The sequence below is a fragment of the Nerophis ophidion genome, linkage group LG16, assembly GCF_033978795.1.
Source record: "Nerophis ophidion isolate RoL-2023_Sa linkage group LG16, RoL_Noph_v1.0, whole genome shotgun sequence".
In the NCBI taxonomy this organism is placed as follows: Eukaryota; Metazoa; Chordata; class Actinopteri; order Syngnathiformes; family Syngnathidae; genus Nerophis; species Nerophis ophidion.
Window position 1 is genome coordinate 22,292,752 of NC_084626.1, and position 15,029 is coordinate 22,307,780.

At 37.2% G+C, this 15,029-nt stretch overlaps 1 protein-coding gene across 24 annotated transcripts in view; it reads right to left on the reverse strand.

The window, feature by feature from the left end:
* Positions 1-229: 229 nt before the first annotated feature.
* The window catches only part of cast (calpastatin), a 100,779-nt gene continuing 85,979 nt past the window's right edge, over positions 230-15,029 (reverse strand). For 23 of the 24 annotated variants that reach the window (XM_061874677.1, XM_061874689.1, XM_061874684.1 and 20 more), the window contains 16 exons: positions 13,236-13,340; positions 13,035-13,151; positions 12,864-12,938; positions 11,200-11,295; positions 11,067-11,120; positions 10,871-10,975; positions 10,658-10,774; positions 10,433-10,531; positions 10,242-10,343; positions 7,218-7,322; positions 6,936-7,028; positions 4,564-4,608; positions 4,361-4,474; positions 3,877-3,906; positions 2,665-2,749; positions 230-961 (listed from right to left, as the gene is read on the reverse strand). In XM_061874677.1, the coding sequence (XP_061730661.1) occupies positions 2,678-2,749; positions 3,877-3,906; positions 4,361-4,474; positions 4,564-4,608; positions 6,936-7,028; positions 7,218-7,322; positions 10,242-10,343; positions 10,433-10,531; positions 10,658-10,774; positions 10,871-10,975; positions 11,067-11,120; positions 11,200-11,295; positions 12,864-12,938; positions 13,035-13,151; positions 13,236-13,340 (1,329 nt within the window). In that variant the 3' untranslated portion in view covers positions 230-961; positions 2,665-2,677. The remainder of the gene's footprint in view (positions 962-2,664; positions 2,750-3,876; positions 3,907-4,360; positions 4,475-4,563; positions 4,609-6,935; positions 7,029-7,217; positions 7,323-10,241; positions 10,344-10,432; positions 10,532-10,657; positions 10,775-10,870; positions 10,976-11,066; positions 11,121-11,199; positions 11,296-12,863; positions 12,939-13,034; positions 13,152-13,235; positions 13,341-15,029) is intronic. The other variant, XM_061874679.1, reaches the window with a different exon arrangement.

The window sequence follows — 15,029 nt, forward strand, 5'->3', positions numbered from 1 at the left end:
TTGTTTGTAAGCCCCCACATTCCACATCGACAGGAAGCGGGTTGTTACACCTTTTTTTGCAGCGTGAAAAACCTGCACCAAGTCTCAAGTTTGTGTTGCTGCACACACACACACGCACACACACACACACACACACACAACTTTAAAAAAAGTGTTCCCCGCAGTATTTAGTCTTTCTCCACATAATTCCTACTGGACTGATTTTCAGGCACAAAGGTGGAGGCAGGTCTACTTGTCATGACTTTTATTTCAATGAGTATTAGTAAAATATAGCTCCCAGCTCCTGATGCACAGCCACACACAGCTTAGAAGGGAGGGATAATAACGTATTTGTCTTTCCATACAAAAAAAGCCCTTTGGAAGTCATACAGTGTTTCCTAACACAGCGTAAAATATTTTTTTGTTTTTGTTTTTTTACAGTTTGACGTAAACAACACGTCGGTTTACAAAGTGCAATTGAACTTTTTACAAAAATATATAGCAAAGACCCTCCCTGGTGACGGATATTTGTTTTGTAAATGTTTGCGTGAAAAGGGTCAGAGAGCGAGACTGTACACTCGTGTATTAACGGGAGGTCAGCATTGCACAACATCCTCATGATACTGTACACTCGTGTATTAACGGGAGGTCAGCATTGCACAACATCCTCATGATACTGTACACTCCTGCGAGCACAAGTGTCGAGTGTAGCGCTGGAAATGTACTGAAAAAAAACCCAACATGACGGACAAAACCTGTCTTCTCTCAGTTCTCTCCACACGTTTAACTGATTTGAACTCATTTTGTCTGCTGCATGTTCCCGCCAACAGAAAGTGACGAATCGGCCACTTTTAAGTGAAAGCAAGCAAGAACGCTGTTGACTGATGTGTGTGTGTGTGTGTGTGTGTGTTGAACCAATGTACATCCTTAATGCTAGCTAAAAGTAGAAAGTCCTCACTGCGTGGTCAGACTGCATGACAACCTGCAACACAAAGATGCGTTCACAACTTAGTGGAATGTTCACCTGCTGGTGTAATAATCCCGACTGGTCTGTCGCTACATTTACAGCAGCTGCACATGACACAAAGCTTCCTACTTGTTTCCAATCACACTGTTTGCATGATACATGCTTCACTGATGACAGGGTTGGGCCAGCACCCTTTTGTCCTACTGATTTCAGCAGCCCTTGAACTCACCATAGTTTGTTTACATGTACAACTTTCTCCGACGCTGCCACAGAAAGACGTGTTCTATGCCACTCCTTCTTTGTCTCATTTTGTCCAGCAAACATTTCATACTGTGCATGAATGCACAAAGGTGAGCTTTGTTGATGTTATTGACTTGTTGGAGTGCTAATCAGACATATTTGGTCAGTGCATGACTGCAAGCTACTCAATGCTAACATGCCATTTAGGCTAGCTGCATGTACATATTGCATCATTACGCCTCATTTGTAGCTATAATGAAGCTCATTTCACTTCCTTGACTTACGTCTTCTGTATTTGCATGTCTCATGACACATTATCTGTATGTAATATTGCTTGCATGTCTGATAGTTGTTAGTGTGCCATGTTGTTCCAGACCACAGCAAACATTACCTAGCTTGCCAAAAATTGTAATAATCTGTTAGAATAAGACAGCCTGCAGTTTCCTTTAACTTGGACACACCTGTACACCTTTGGCCATCCTAAGACAGTCATTTTCAGGAGTTATCTCACCTTCCGAGTAGCCTCTGATTTACTAATGTTTTCTAATGTTGTAATAATGTGTAGAATAAATAATAATTTCAACATTTCTGTCAACAAAGATTTGCTTCAGCCTGCGACACAATCATTTTGATAGTAGGCTATTATAGCTAATATAGACACTTATGTCTTAAATACAGCCTTTCATTTTTTTGCAGCTCTAAACAGATTAGTTTTTCGTATTTTTGGTCCATTATGGCTCTTTGCACGTTTTGGGTTGCCTACCCCCGGTTTAGGATGTTGTTCAGTTTTTTTTTGTTTTTTTTTTACCAAGTTTTGAACAAATAAGTAACGTGCATTCAAGTAAAGTGCTTTGAGTACCTTGAAGGTAGAAAAGCGCTATACAAATATAACCCATAAAACATTTGAATCATTAACTATGATTAGTACAATTTAAAATGTATAATTATACTGACTGCAAAAATTAAGAACTTGACAGCACAACTTTAAATATACTGTATATAATTATGTAATTTTGCTAAATGTTTAACTCAATTTTTCTTTTTGTTTACAAAATAATGTATCAAAATGGCCATGCTTTGATTTTTTTTAGCATGCGGCCCTTGTGCACAAACTAAAGTGAAATCCAAATGGATAAAATAAGATAAGTTATCAGTATCGGTCTTGAGAAGCAGGAAGTTATCTGTATTGATATTGACTTGAAAAAATAAATATTGTGCACACCTAATTGGAACACTTGCGAGTGTCTCAACTGCAGCCTTACACATGAATATCAATAAAGTAGAGTGAGTCAAATACTACTCTTACTGTAGAATAATCCAGTATAGAAAATAAACTATAAAGTGTGTCAAATCAAACATATTGTTGGTAAGAAAAAGTGTTGGTAAAAGTCACATTTTCACTTTAAAAGGTGCGAGTTACACTTTTTTAGTGTGAGCATTCCTTTCCTTATCTGAAATAAAAGATGGAAGACACAAACCTGACAGGGAGCTTTAGCTCTTTCTTGTTGGCACTACGTCGGAGCTCTTCTGGGGAGACAGCAGGTCGGATGCAGAAAGCTCCTTCTACAAAAAACAAAAAAGGAAGTTAATTAACGATCCAGCTTAAGGGGGAAATGCACTTTTTGGGAATTTTGCCTGTCATTCACAATCATCATGAGACACAAGAAGACATGTTTTTTTCTTCATTTGGATTTTAAAGATTCATCCATCCATCCGTTTTCTACCGCTTGTACCGTTTGGGGTCACGGGGGTTGCTGGAGAATATCTCAGCTTATTAAAAAAAAAAACCTCAAAACCCTTTATCAACATTTTATGTACACACTGCAAGTATGGATAAAATGTAGTAAGAGTCACATTCATAACAATATGTCATATCTACAATATACACACTGCAAGTATGTATATATATATATTGATATATAATGTAGTAACTTACACCTTCATAACAATATGTCATATATACAATGTACACACTGTAAGTATATATATTATATATATATATACATAAATATATTTATATGTAGTACATATGTACATATATTGTAAAATATGTAATATTGTACATATTGTTATGAAGGTGTCTGTTACTAAATTATATATATACTTGCAGTGTGTATATTGTACATATTACATATTGTTATGAAGGTGTCTGTGTATAATGTAAGACACCTTCATAACAATACAATACACACTGCGAGTATATATATATATATATGTATATATATATATATATATATATATATATATATATATATATATATATATATATATATATATATATATATATATATATATATATATATATATATAAAAATGTAGTAACAGACACCTTCATAACAATATGTAATATGTACAATATACACACTGCAAGTGTATATATATATATATATATATATATATATATATATATATATATATATATATATATATATCATGTAGCAACAAAGAACAAGCAATTTGTACATGTTAAAAGTAAAAAACCAAACCTTTTGTCTTCCGGTCTTTCATAATAATTGTGAGCTATAGGCAAAATTCCCCCAAAAGTGCAGCTCCCCTTTAAGACAAGTGTACATGCAATAGTGAAACAGGCTGCGTACAGTAGCATGCACACTTTTGTTAGACCTAATATAGCAGCAACGCCATGAATGTTGTGCACGTTATGCTCCCCGTGCGGCAGGCTTTTTGCTTACTTTAGGCTTTGACTTGGACTTGCTCTTGCTCTGTAACAAAGTGGACACCTAAGTTAGGCTCTGCAACCTCGCCTTCCTAGTTAGGACTGGGTGGAACAACCTCCAGGGGGCGCACACGTAACATATGTGGTATAGTAAGGTGGAGCCTATCCCAGCTGCATTGGGGTAGAAGGCGGGGTACACCCTGGACGAGTGGCTACCTCATCACAGGGCCAACACAGACAGACAGACAACATTCACAGACTAGGGACCATTTAGTGTTGCCAATCAACATATCCCCAGGTGCATGTCTTTGGAGGTGGGAGGAAATGTTTACATATCACTTCATATAAAAAATGCATGCCTCCAATTTCTTTCAATTGTGAGCCCTATTGGAACATTTGTGCTGAATTATTTTCTACAGTATTTATGTAATAAATACTGATAGGACATGAGTTGTTGTGGTAATGCCAGTTACTTCATCTCCTGTTAAATGAGGTCCTACCTTCAGGGGCTGTGAATCCAGCACAGGAGGTGTCAGCTTGGTTGAAGCAGCAGCAGGTGGAGGAGTCGTAAAATCACTGGACAGCAAATCCAAGGCTGTCTTATCGTCCATAGACTTCAAAAATACAAGAAACCTGAACTTCAGCATGCAGATTTGTTGATCACAGAATCATCATCACTATCATCGGTGTGTGAAGGACTCACCTTCTTGGGTTTGGCAGCTTCGTTCGCCTTAGCTTCGGCCATTTTCTTAAAAAGAAAACAAGATTGTCTTATAGACAGTGTGAACGATTGAGTTTAAAACAAAGCACTGTATTTCAGGAGGTGTTTCTTTACTCATCTGCAGAGAGTACAGGAGGGTTTAAAGCCAAGCAGCTTTCTTGTTTCTATTAGCTAAAAATGCTCCACACAGCATTCAGAAACAGCAGCTATAGTACACTTCAGCTTTACAGATGCAGTTTGTTTTGTCAAATACTTCTACTGCACAGCTGTCAAACTCCAATCTGCAAATAATATGCCTCAATAAAATGCTTCATCGTTTCTTACTAAATGCTTTCTTCTTTCCCTTTCCACATCAAAAATCACATACTGCATGCAACTGCAACTCTTTTCAAATTAAATATTAAAATCAAAATATTTTGTTATCATGTGTTCCAAAAATATGTTTTGTTTAAAGAAATGAATGAAAAACAAATGATCAATTATCAAATTATAGACTGAAATATTGACAATAGATTTTACAGTTTAATTCCAGCGACTGAATTTTTTTTTTACCGTAAAATCAACTTTGTTACTGTTTTTTTCCATATACAGTAAGACACTAAAGCAGTGGTTCTCAACCTTTTTTCAGTCATGTACCCCCTCTGAACATTTTTTTAATTCAAGTACCCCCTAATCACAGCAAAGCATTTTTGGTTGAAAAAAAGAGATAAAGAAGTAAAATACAGCACTATGTCATCACTTTCTGATTTATTAAATTGTATAACAGTGCAAAATATTGCTCATTTGTAGTGGTCTTTCTTCAACTATTTGGAAAAAAGATATAAAAATAAGTAAAAAGTTGTGTAAAAATAAAGAAGTGATTGAATGGTAAATGCAGATTTCTCCACATAGAAGTAATCATCAACTTAAAGTGTCCTCTTTGGGGATTGTAATAGAGATCCATCTGGATTCATCAACTTACTTCTAAACATTTCTTCACACAAAAAGAAATATTTAACATCAATATTTATGACAGTGGTTCCCAAATGTTGGTACTTGAAGGTATGCCAAGGGGTATGTGAGATTTTTAAAAAATATGCTAAAAATAGCAACAATTCAAAAATCCTTTATAAATATATTTATTGAATAATACTTCAACAAAATATGAATGTAAGTTCATAAAGTGTGAAAAGAAATAAAACCATGCAATATTCAGTGTTGACAGCTAGATTTTTGGTGGACATGTTCCATAAATATTGATGTTAAAGATGTCTTTTTTTGTGAAGAAATGTTTAGAAGTAAGTTGATGAATCCAGATGGATCTCTATTACAATCCCCAAAGAGGGCACTTTAAGTTGATGATTACTTCTATGTGGAGAAATCTGCATTTACCATTCAATCACTTCTTTATTTTTACACAAGTTTTTAGGTATTTTAATATCTTTTTTTCCAAATATTTCAAGAAAGACCACTACAAATGAGCAATATTTTGCACTGTTATACAATTTAATAAATCAGAAACTGATGACATAGTGCTGTATTTTACTTCTTTATCTCTTTTTTGCAACCAAAAATGCTTTGCTCTGATTAGGGGGTACTTGAATTAAAAACATGTTCACAGGGGGTACATCACTGAAAAAAGGTTGAGAACCACTGATTTATGGAACATGTCCACAAAAAAATCTAGCTGTCAACACTGAATATTGCATTGTTGCATTTCTTTTCACACTTCATGAACTTACATTCATATTTTGTTGAAGTATTATTCAATAAATATATTTATAAAGGATTTTTGAATTGTTGCTATTTTTTAGAATATTTAAAAAAAATCTCACGTACCCCTTGGCATACCTTCAAGTACCCCCAGGGGTACGCGTACCCCCATCTGAGAACCACTGCACTAACACATTAAAAAACAAACAGAAAAAAACATTGAAACAACAAGATTTGCATCTCTGTTGTGATTTTGTTTCTCCACTCCATTCATTCACTTTTTTTACATGCTGTAAAAAAACAACAATGCTTTTACTGTAGAATTCTAGTGATTGAGCTGCCAGTTTTTAAAGTAAAATTGAAATATAAAAAAATATATATATAATTAATGTATTCATGTATATTCCTGTATTACTCATTGTTAAAAGTGGCCCCTTGAGGACAACCGTAAGTGGGATGTGGCCCTCAGTTGGCCAACCCTGCTATGTTGGCACCAGTGATACAAGGGTCCTTACAGCCACCTAGTGGCAGCAGCAAATTCCAGGGGACGAGTCATTCATTCAAGCACCTATCACATTGGCCACTATTTGAGTAAATATGTTTCCCTGCATTGATACTTGAAGGCAAACCCGATGGTGTAAATAATAAAATAGTCTTTTCACCTTGAGATCCTCCTCTGTGGGTCTGTACTCTGGGGGGAGGGAGTCGTCTCTCTCTCCCATCTTAATGAGTCTCTCTTCAACAGCCTTCTTTTCCTGCAACCCAAACAAACAACGCTCACTATTTGCTCCACACTTGAACAACATTACAGAGAGTGATAAAATGTAGAAAATGCAGATCTGATCCAGAAATGTAAGAATCTTGACTTTTGAATGTTATTGTATATGTCTGTCAATACTTTAGTCATGGATTTCACAAGAGTGTTTTTCTCCGGTGCAACCTACGTCTACAATGTCTTTGGCAGCAACGGGGGCTGGCTGAGGGACGGGGGTGACACCTATCAGAGTATCTGACAGTGCATCCAGGGCGTTGTCGGCTCCAGAGGACAGCTGTGGACGCAACAAAGCACAAACAAACAGTTATTATTTGGGTTGTGTTGCGAGTCAACATATTTTGATATAAAGTCAACACCAGCTCTTAGAGCCATTTCAGACATAATTACAATTTTTTTATGTGCACATATCAGGCTTTGTTTAAAGTACCGTATTTTTCAGACTAAAAGGTGCACTTAAAATCCTTTCGGTTTTTTCAAAACTCGACAGTGCGCCTTATAACCAGGTGCGCCTAATGTAGGGAACAATTTTGGTTGTGCTTTAGCGACCTCAAAGCTATTTTATTTGGTACATGGTGAAATAATAAGTGTGACCAGTAGATGGCAGTCACACATAAGAGCTAGTGTAGACTGCAATATGACTCGAGTAAACAACACCAACATGTTAAATGTTCCTCTGAAAATCGAGAATATTACACACAGCACTGAAAAATCTATCAAAATGTTTAAGTAGGACTTTGGTAAGCCATGAAGCCGCACCGCTTGCTGGATTGTACTGTGCTTCAACATAGGAGTATTATTATGCTGTGTCTATAAGGTAAGACATATTATCTGCTGTTTTGTATGCAACATTTTCACCAAAGAACCACCATTACATGTTATGTAGACCACAAGGAAATGATTTTCAATTTAAAGTAGTTTTTTTTTAATAATAAGACCCCTTTAACGTGGCCAATAATCTGGTGCGTCTCTTGTCTAAAAAAACAAAACAAAAAAACCAGACTAGACCTGCTCATCGGCAGTGCGCCCTATGCTCTGGCAAATACGGTAAATTTAATTATACGTTAATAGCTTGAATGACTGTATATTTGGTATTTTGCTATATTATTGGTATATAGTTTAAAGTAGTGTCTTTCACTTCCTATCAATGTAGTTGTGCTCCATTAGTTTGCTGTGTTTAGACCGGGTGTGGTAAAGTGCCAGTAACTGTCGTAAATTGCCTGCAATTGCTGTAAATGTGACAATGTTTTGTTTTGAAAGGCCGAACAGCTTTTTTGACCATGTTAAACGTATGTAAATTTGACTAAAGACGTTCTAGCACCTCAATGACGGGTTTGTGCTAACATCATCTGTATTATGTTTTGCTATCCTTGTTAGCGTTTGTCAGGAAGAAAAGTGAAAATAAACCCTGTTATTTTTTTAATACTTTGGATCGGCGTCAGTCTGCTATTGTGGGACGCAGGGACAGCTGATCAAAAGAAAACCAGGCATCAGAAACTTTAGGCACTGCCGAGGAAACGACAAAGGAAGGTTGGTTGCCGTTAACACCAGCTTTTAGCAGTACCGTATTTTTCGGAGTATAAGTCGCTCCGGAGTATAAGTCGCAGCTGCTGAAAATGCATAATAAAGAAGGGAAAAAACATATATAAGTCGCACTGGAGTATAAGTGCATTTTTGGGGGACATTTATTTGATAAAACCCAACACCAAAAATAGACATTTGAAAGGCAATTTAGAATAAATAAAGAATCGTGAACAACAGGCTGAATAAGTGTAGGTTACATGAGGCATAAATAAGCAACTGCTATGTTAACCTAACATATTATGGTAAGAGTCATTCAAATAACTATAACATATAGAACATGCTATACCTTTACCAAACTATCTCTCACTCCTAAGCCATAAATGCCATGAAATCTTATACGTCTAGTCTCTTACGTGAATGAGCTAAGTAATATTCTTTCATACTTTACGGTAATGTGTTAATAATTTCACACATAAGTCGCTCCTGAGTATAAGTCGCACCCCTGGCCAAACTATGAAAAAAAACTGCAATTTATAGTCCGAAAAATACGGTATTTTACTATCGAAGACTGTACGCTTAATTCTGGAAAAAATATCTAGTCTTTCCCAAATATTTACTTTTATTGGTCAAAGCCTGTCAGGAATGCAGTTGTAGCGTGTCCGTTTCTAATCAAATACAAGCGGTCCGTCATGAAAGTAAGTGAGAGTGGAGATATGCTAGCACTAACCCAGGGAGTGGCTTTACGTGTCCACAAAACATTTATCACTTCCATGTAAGTGCTAAGGAAACACTGATTAGAGTCACTTTTCTGTTATTTGGCAACACTTTGCCTTTCTGTTGAAATAAGCAAACTAGTGGTTTTCAAAAGGCGGCCAATTTGTGGAACACGGCTCTTTTTTATGGACACATTGTAGAAATAATGAACAAAACAGGAAAACATTCTTCAACTTCAAGAGGTAGTCCCTGAAATGGTTTTCACTTCAGAAGTGTGCTTGAAGCTCATGGAGAGAATGCCAAGAGTGTGCACAACAGCAATCAGAGCAAAGGGGGGCTATTTTGAAGAAAGTAGAATACAAAACATGTTTTCAGTTATTTCATCTTTTTTTGTGAAGTACATAACTCCACATGTGTTCATTCATAGTTTTGATGTGACAATCTACAATGTAAATAGTCATGGAAATAAAGAAAAGTCACTGAATGAGGAGGTGTGTCCAAACTTTTGGCCTCACTGTATTTTTTGTATTTTTATGAGCCTACTTAATTACAAATGACATGTCACGCCACCATCATTGTGAAAGAATACTAAGAACAATATTGTTTGTTTTATACACTCTCTTTTAATGTAAAATAGCTGACCTTTGTTGTTATTTATGAGCATATGAAAAAGCATATTAATAAGGCCACAGTGCTTCTTGGCAGCTATTACTGCAATTTAAATTCTGAAAAAAAGACCAAAGTACAGTAATACTTAAAAATTTTTCATTTTTAAACCATTTTCAATAAAGTAGTGAATTTAAAAGTGCATGAGTTCAGTTTTTTTTAATTGTTGTATGGAATAAGTATCGAAAAGGTAAATTCACAAGTATCTGTATCGACTACTGAACTTCTGATATCATGACAAAGTACAGTACATCAGTAAAGGTTATAAAGAGTTTAGTTGTATTGTCGGTACCTGTTCTCCTGTTTCTGTGGGGAGACAAGCAGAAGATTTGACTGTGGGGGCAGCAGAGGACGAAACAAAGTCTCCTGCATCCAGAGCAAAGTCGGCAGAGGACTGGAGAGAAGACATGGACCAAAGATGTTGGCGTGATATCCATGCATCATAACATATAAGGATCCCAGGCACAACAGAGCACAGCTTACGTGTGCAGGGGCAGCCGAGGAAGAGACCACAGGAGCAGCAGACGAGGTCAAAAAGTCTCCAGATAGAATGTCCAGGGCATCATTGGTATTCAACTTGGGCTACAGGTGTGGATTAGGAGACAATTACAATCTAAGGATGTTCATAAATGTATCATGTCTGAGCAGAGTGTAAACCAACACAATGACCCTCTACAAACTTGGAAAATAATGCTGTACCAGTCTTACCTCAGGTTTAGGAGCAGGTAATTTCTTAAGCTCCTCCTCATTAAACCTGTACTCTGGAGGAATCGTGTTCTCATCTTCTCCTACAAGAACACCCTCCTCCTCTTTGTGTTTTTCCTCCTTTCAAAAGACACAACACATTCAAAGAGCACATAAGTCTAGACACTGGTCTCCATACAGTATACATGCAATGTGAATTGAATGTCTCTCTCTTACTGCGACAATGTCCTCAGGTCTGAGCTTGGGAGGTTCAGGTTTTGGTTCAGGTGCTGCCAAAGTGTCACCAAGAGCGCTGAGAGCATCCGTAGATATGAAGTAACTCTAAGGAGAGAGAGAAGTTCATGTTCGTTCTCATGATCATCTCAGAATCAGAAAAGATCATGTTACGTCATGATACTTTTTTCTAGCTTACCACATCTTTCTTTGCCGTTCCTTGTGGAGCTGACACCGGAGGAGAAGCAGATGCCTGCAAAAATACCACACAAAGTCCACCTGACTTAATAACTTGGCAACCAAACAAGCATTTGAACACACGTTGCTTTTACCTGTGGTGTCTTTTTGGTAGGAGGAAGAGGCGCATGGACTTTAGATGATTTAGTTGACGACAAAACATCCTGAGCGGACAAATTCTCAACTTTGGTCTGGAAGGACAACAGCCAACAGTATTCAGTGGGCATGGAATCCACTGGATTGATCATTCTAAATCACAGTTGTGCAAACTCTTTGACTTGAAATGCAAAATGTAAATGGTTGTACTTGTATAGCGCCTTTCTACCCCTTTTTTAAAGAACCCAAAACACTTTGACACTATCTCCACATTCACCCATTCACACACTGATGGCGGGAGCTGCCATGCAAGGCGCTAACCAGGTCCCATCAGGAGCAAGGGTGAAGTGTCTTGCTCAAGGACACAACGGACGTGACTAGGTTGGTAGAAGGCGGGGATTTAACCAGGAACCCTCAGATTGCTGGCACGGCCACTCTCCCAACTTCGCCACGTCGCCGTTGAGGGCCGGAATTGAGCTGAAAAAATTTGGCTTGGGACCGAAAGCCAATTGCATGTAAAGTAATATATAGGCCATATATATATATATATATATATATATATATGTGTATATACACACACACACACACACACACACAGTAGGTCAGGAAAAAATACATAAGTCCCCCCTCATCATTCACAACACAACTGATGGTTGTAACCCCACTGATAAAGAAAGACATTCCACTAATCAACCCTGATAAGGCACACTTGTGAAGTGAAAACCATTTCAGGTGAATACCTCTTGAAGCTCATGGAGAGAATGCCAAGAGTGTGCAAAGCAGTAATCAAAGCAAAAGGTGGCTTTTTTGAAGAAAAACCGTATAGTCTGTACATATATATATATATATATATATATATATATATATATATATATATATATATATATATGACAGAAAACTATCATTTGACTCGATGGTATAAAAAATAAACAAAAAATTGTCAGCCACGTTTCCATCAGTCTACCCCAGGGCAGCTCTGGCTACAAATGTAGCTTACCACCATCAACGCGGGAATGAATGACGACTTCTTAGTGTCATGCACTTTGAATCACTAGCAAAAAGCGCTATAATTTTAATTCATTACTATCATAAATTGATATTGTTGTACAACCAGTCTGTTTTGTTTGATTATAACTGAGATACATTTTTTTAAATTAATTTAGTGATCTGGAAATGTTTAAGTATCAGCATTGGTATGGCCAATATTGCCCTCAGACCGATACCAAAATATGTAGTATCACCCAAAAATGTAATAAATTAGTCAAACAAACTAATTATAAGTGCTTACCACAGAAGTGTAGATAAAAACATGCTCCAACAGAAAGTAAACAGGTATTTACAGTAAATTAGCAGGCACTGGTAGATTATTGGCACGTTTAGACCAAATAATACAATAACAAACAACACAATATGTAAATTAGGAGCATTTTTAACCCGCTTTGAAATGGTTCTATTATCATTTATATGCCAAATAATATATTGTAATGATATTGTTATAGAGCAGCTTTCTGTGATATGTCACAATATAGATTTTAGGCCACCCCTAGTTGTATCATATTTGAGTTAATAGTTTAATCCAAATTGATTGTATTGCTATATTGAACAATGAGTAAACAAATGGATTCATAAAACATTTTGTGTTGCATTATCTTCTGCAGCCTACCTGTACTGGGGCTGCTGAGGAGCTGGTGAAGTCTCCAGACAAAAGGTCCAAAGCCTCATTAGTATTCATTGTGGGCTGCATGAAGTACAACAATGTGTAATGAGAAGAAGTCCACCATGCCACTTCACATATGTCATGTTAATGTCAAGCTTTTAAAACGGGCAGTTGTACCACAGGTTTAGGAGCAGGTAACTTCTGAAGTTTGTCCTTGTTAAACCTGTACTCTGGAGGAATCGTGTCCTCATCTTCTCCCACAAGAACACCCTCCTCCTCTTTGTGTTTTTCCTCCTTTCATACAGAGAAAGACAGAAGATAAGGTCATCACAAGCTTGTAAGTGACCACTGGAAATGTGGTGATGGTCAGCGTCCTACAGAGACAATGTCCTCAGGTCTGAGTTTGGGAGGTTCCGGATTCAGTGCTGGTGCTGGTAGAGTGTCGCTGAGAGCACTGAGAGCATCCAGAGATATGGAACCACCCTGAAGAGAGAACACGAGATGGAGGATTCAGACCGATTGAAGCCCCCAAACTATGGACCCAGTACAATTAAATCCACAAGCATTCCAATATATTCCAAAGTCTAGCAGGAATACCATCACATCACATCATCAAAGTTCACCAACAAAAAAGCAAAGAGGCATTGCTAAGGCAGAGAGTCAAGCAGAAGGGAATTTTGAAATGAGCATTTGACAAAACAACTCTGACATCGCCAAGAAGTCAAGTCTGTAAAATCAGGTTTAATGGAGGACAGGAACTGGACAAATACTGAAGAGGACATCATCTGCACTACAAGGAAATAAAAGACAACTCATAAATACCTCAAGTCAACAACAAGAACAATAGTAACATAGATTATGACAGCTTCTACAATATTAAAGAGGACCTATGATCATTTCAATCAACATTTTAAAACACTTCTTTGTGGTTTAGATATGAATTGGATATGCTCTGATGTAAAATATGTCATATCATAAGCAGTTTTTGAGTATGTCTCAAAGCTGTCTGTTGTGTGCCAGATTGCAAATGAATCCACGTCTCACCCTCTTCAAATTTTTTGTGCCACTGCATGTCGCACGTCTGTATTATGCACATGCTAAAAATAGATTAAAATGAGAACATTTTCTTTCCTCGCTGCCTAAAACTGAGAGCTTTAATGCCTAAATACTGTATTATTTCAGACTATAAGGCACACTTAAAATCCTTTCATTTTCTCAAAAATTGACAGTGCTCCTTATAGCCCCGTGTGCCTAATGTACATATTAATACTGGTTGTTTTGACCAACCTCAAAGCATTTTCATTTGGTACTAGGTGTAATAGTAAGTGTGATCGGTAAATGGCAATCACACATAAAAAAATACCTGCGGACTGCAGGTCGTTGCCCCCTGTTGAATAAATGACGCTAGCGAAGCCCATTGAGAATATAAAACATTACACACGGCGCTCAAAAATCCCTCCAATTGTTTTAGTAGGACTTTGGTAAGCTACGAAGGTGCACCGCTTGATGGCTTGTCAGAGAATTTTGGCTACCGTAGTCAGACGTGTTGTGCTTCAAAATGCAGGTGTTATTATGGTTTGTGTATAAGGACCCTGAAAATGGCACCTTTGAGGAGACATTATCTGGTCTTTTGTTTTGCCCTACTATTCAAAACCAACTTTTCTTACCTATTGGTAACTGTTTTTGGGATCTAAATAAGTCCTGAAAATTTGCGTGCTTCCGCTATTGTAGTCAATAAGCGCCTTCTCTTTCTCTATCCTCTTGTTGTGGGGCATTCATCCTGCACTGTTGCCATTTCTAATATAAAGTAGTGTACAATTATAACTTATATCTGTCAATAGGCTCACTATGGAAGTGCTAAAATCTACCGGTACAACAAAGATGACGGAGAGAAGACGCTGCCTGAGTGGAGCCCCGTAAATAAGAGCGCCCACAATAGCGCTTCAGGAAGAGATCTATGCAACACTTTGACCAAAGACCACCATTACATGTTGTGTAAACCACAAAGAAGTCTTTTAAATGTAGAAAAAAATCCTAATACAACCACTTTCATGTGCCTTATAATCCGGTGCACCTTTTGTATATGAAAATAGACCTGCTCATCAGCAGTGCACCTAATAATCTGGTGCGTCCAAAAAATATGGTAAGTGATTCCACCTTGCGGTGATGTCA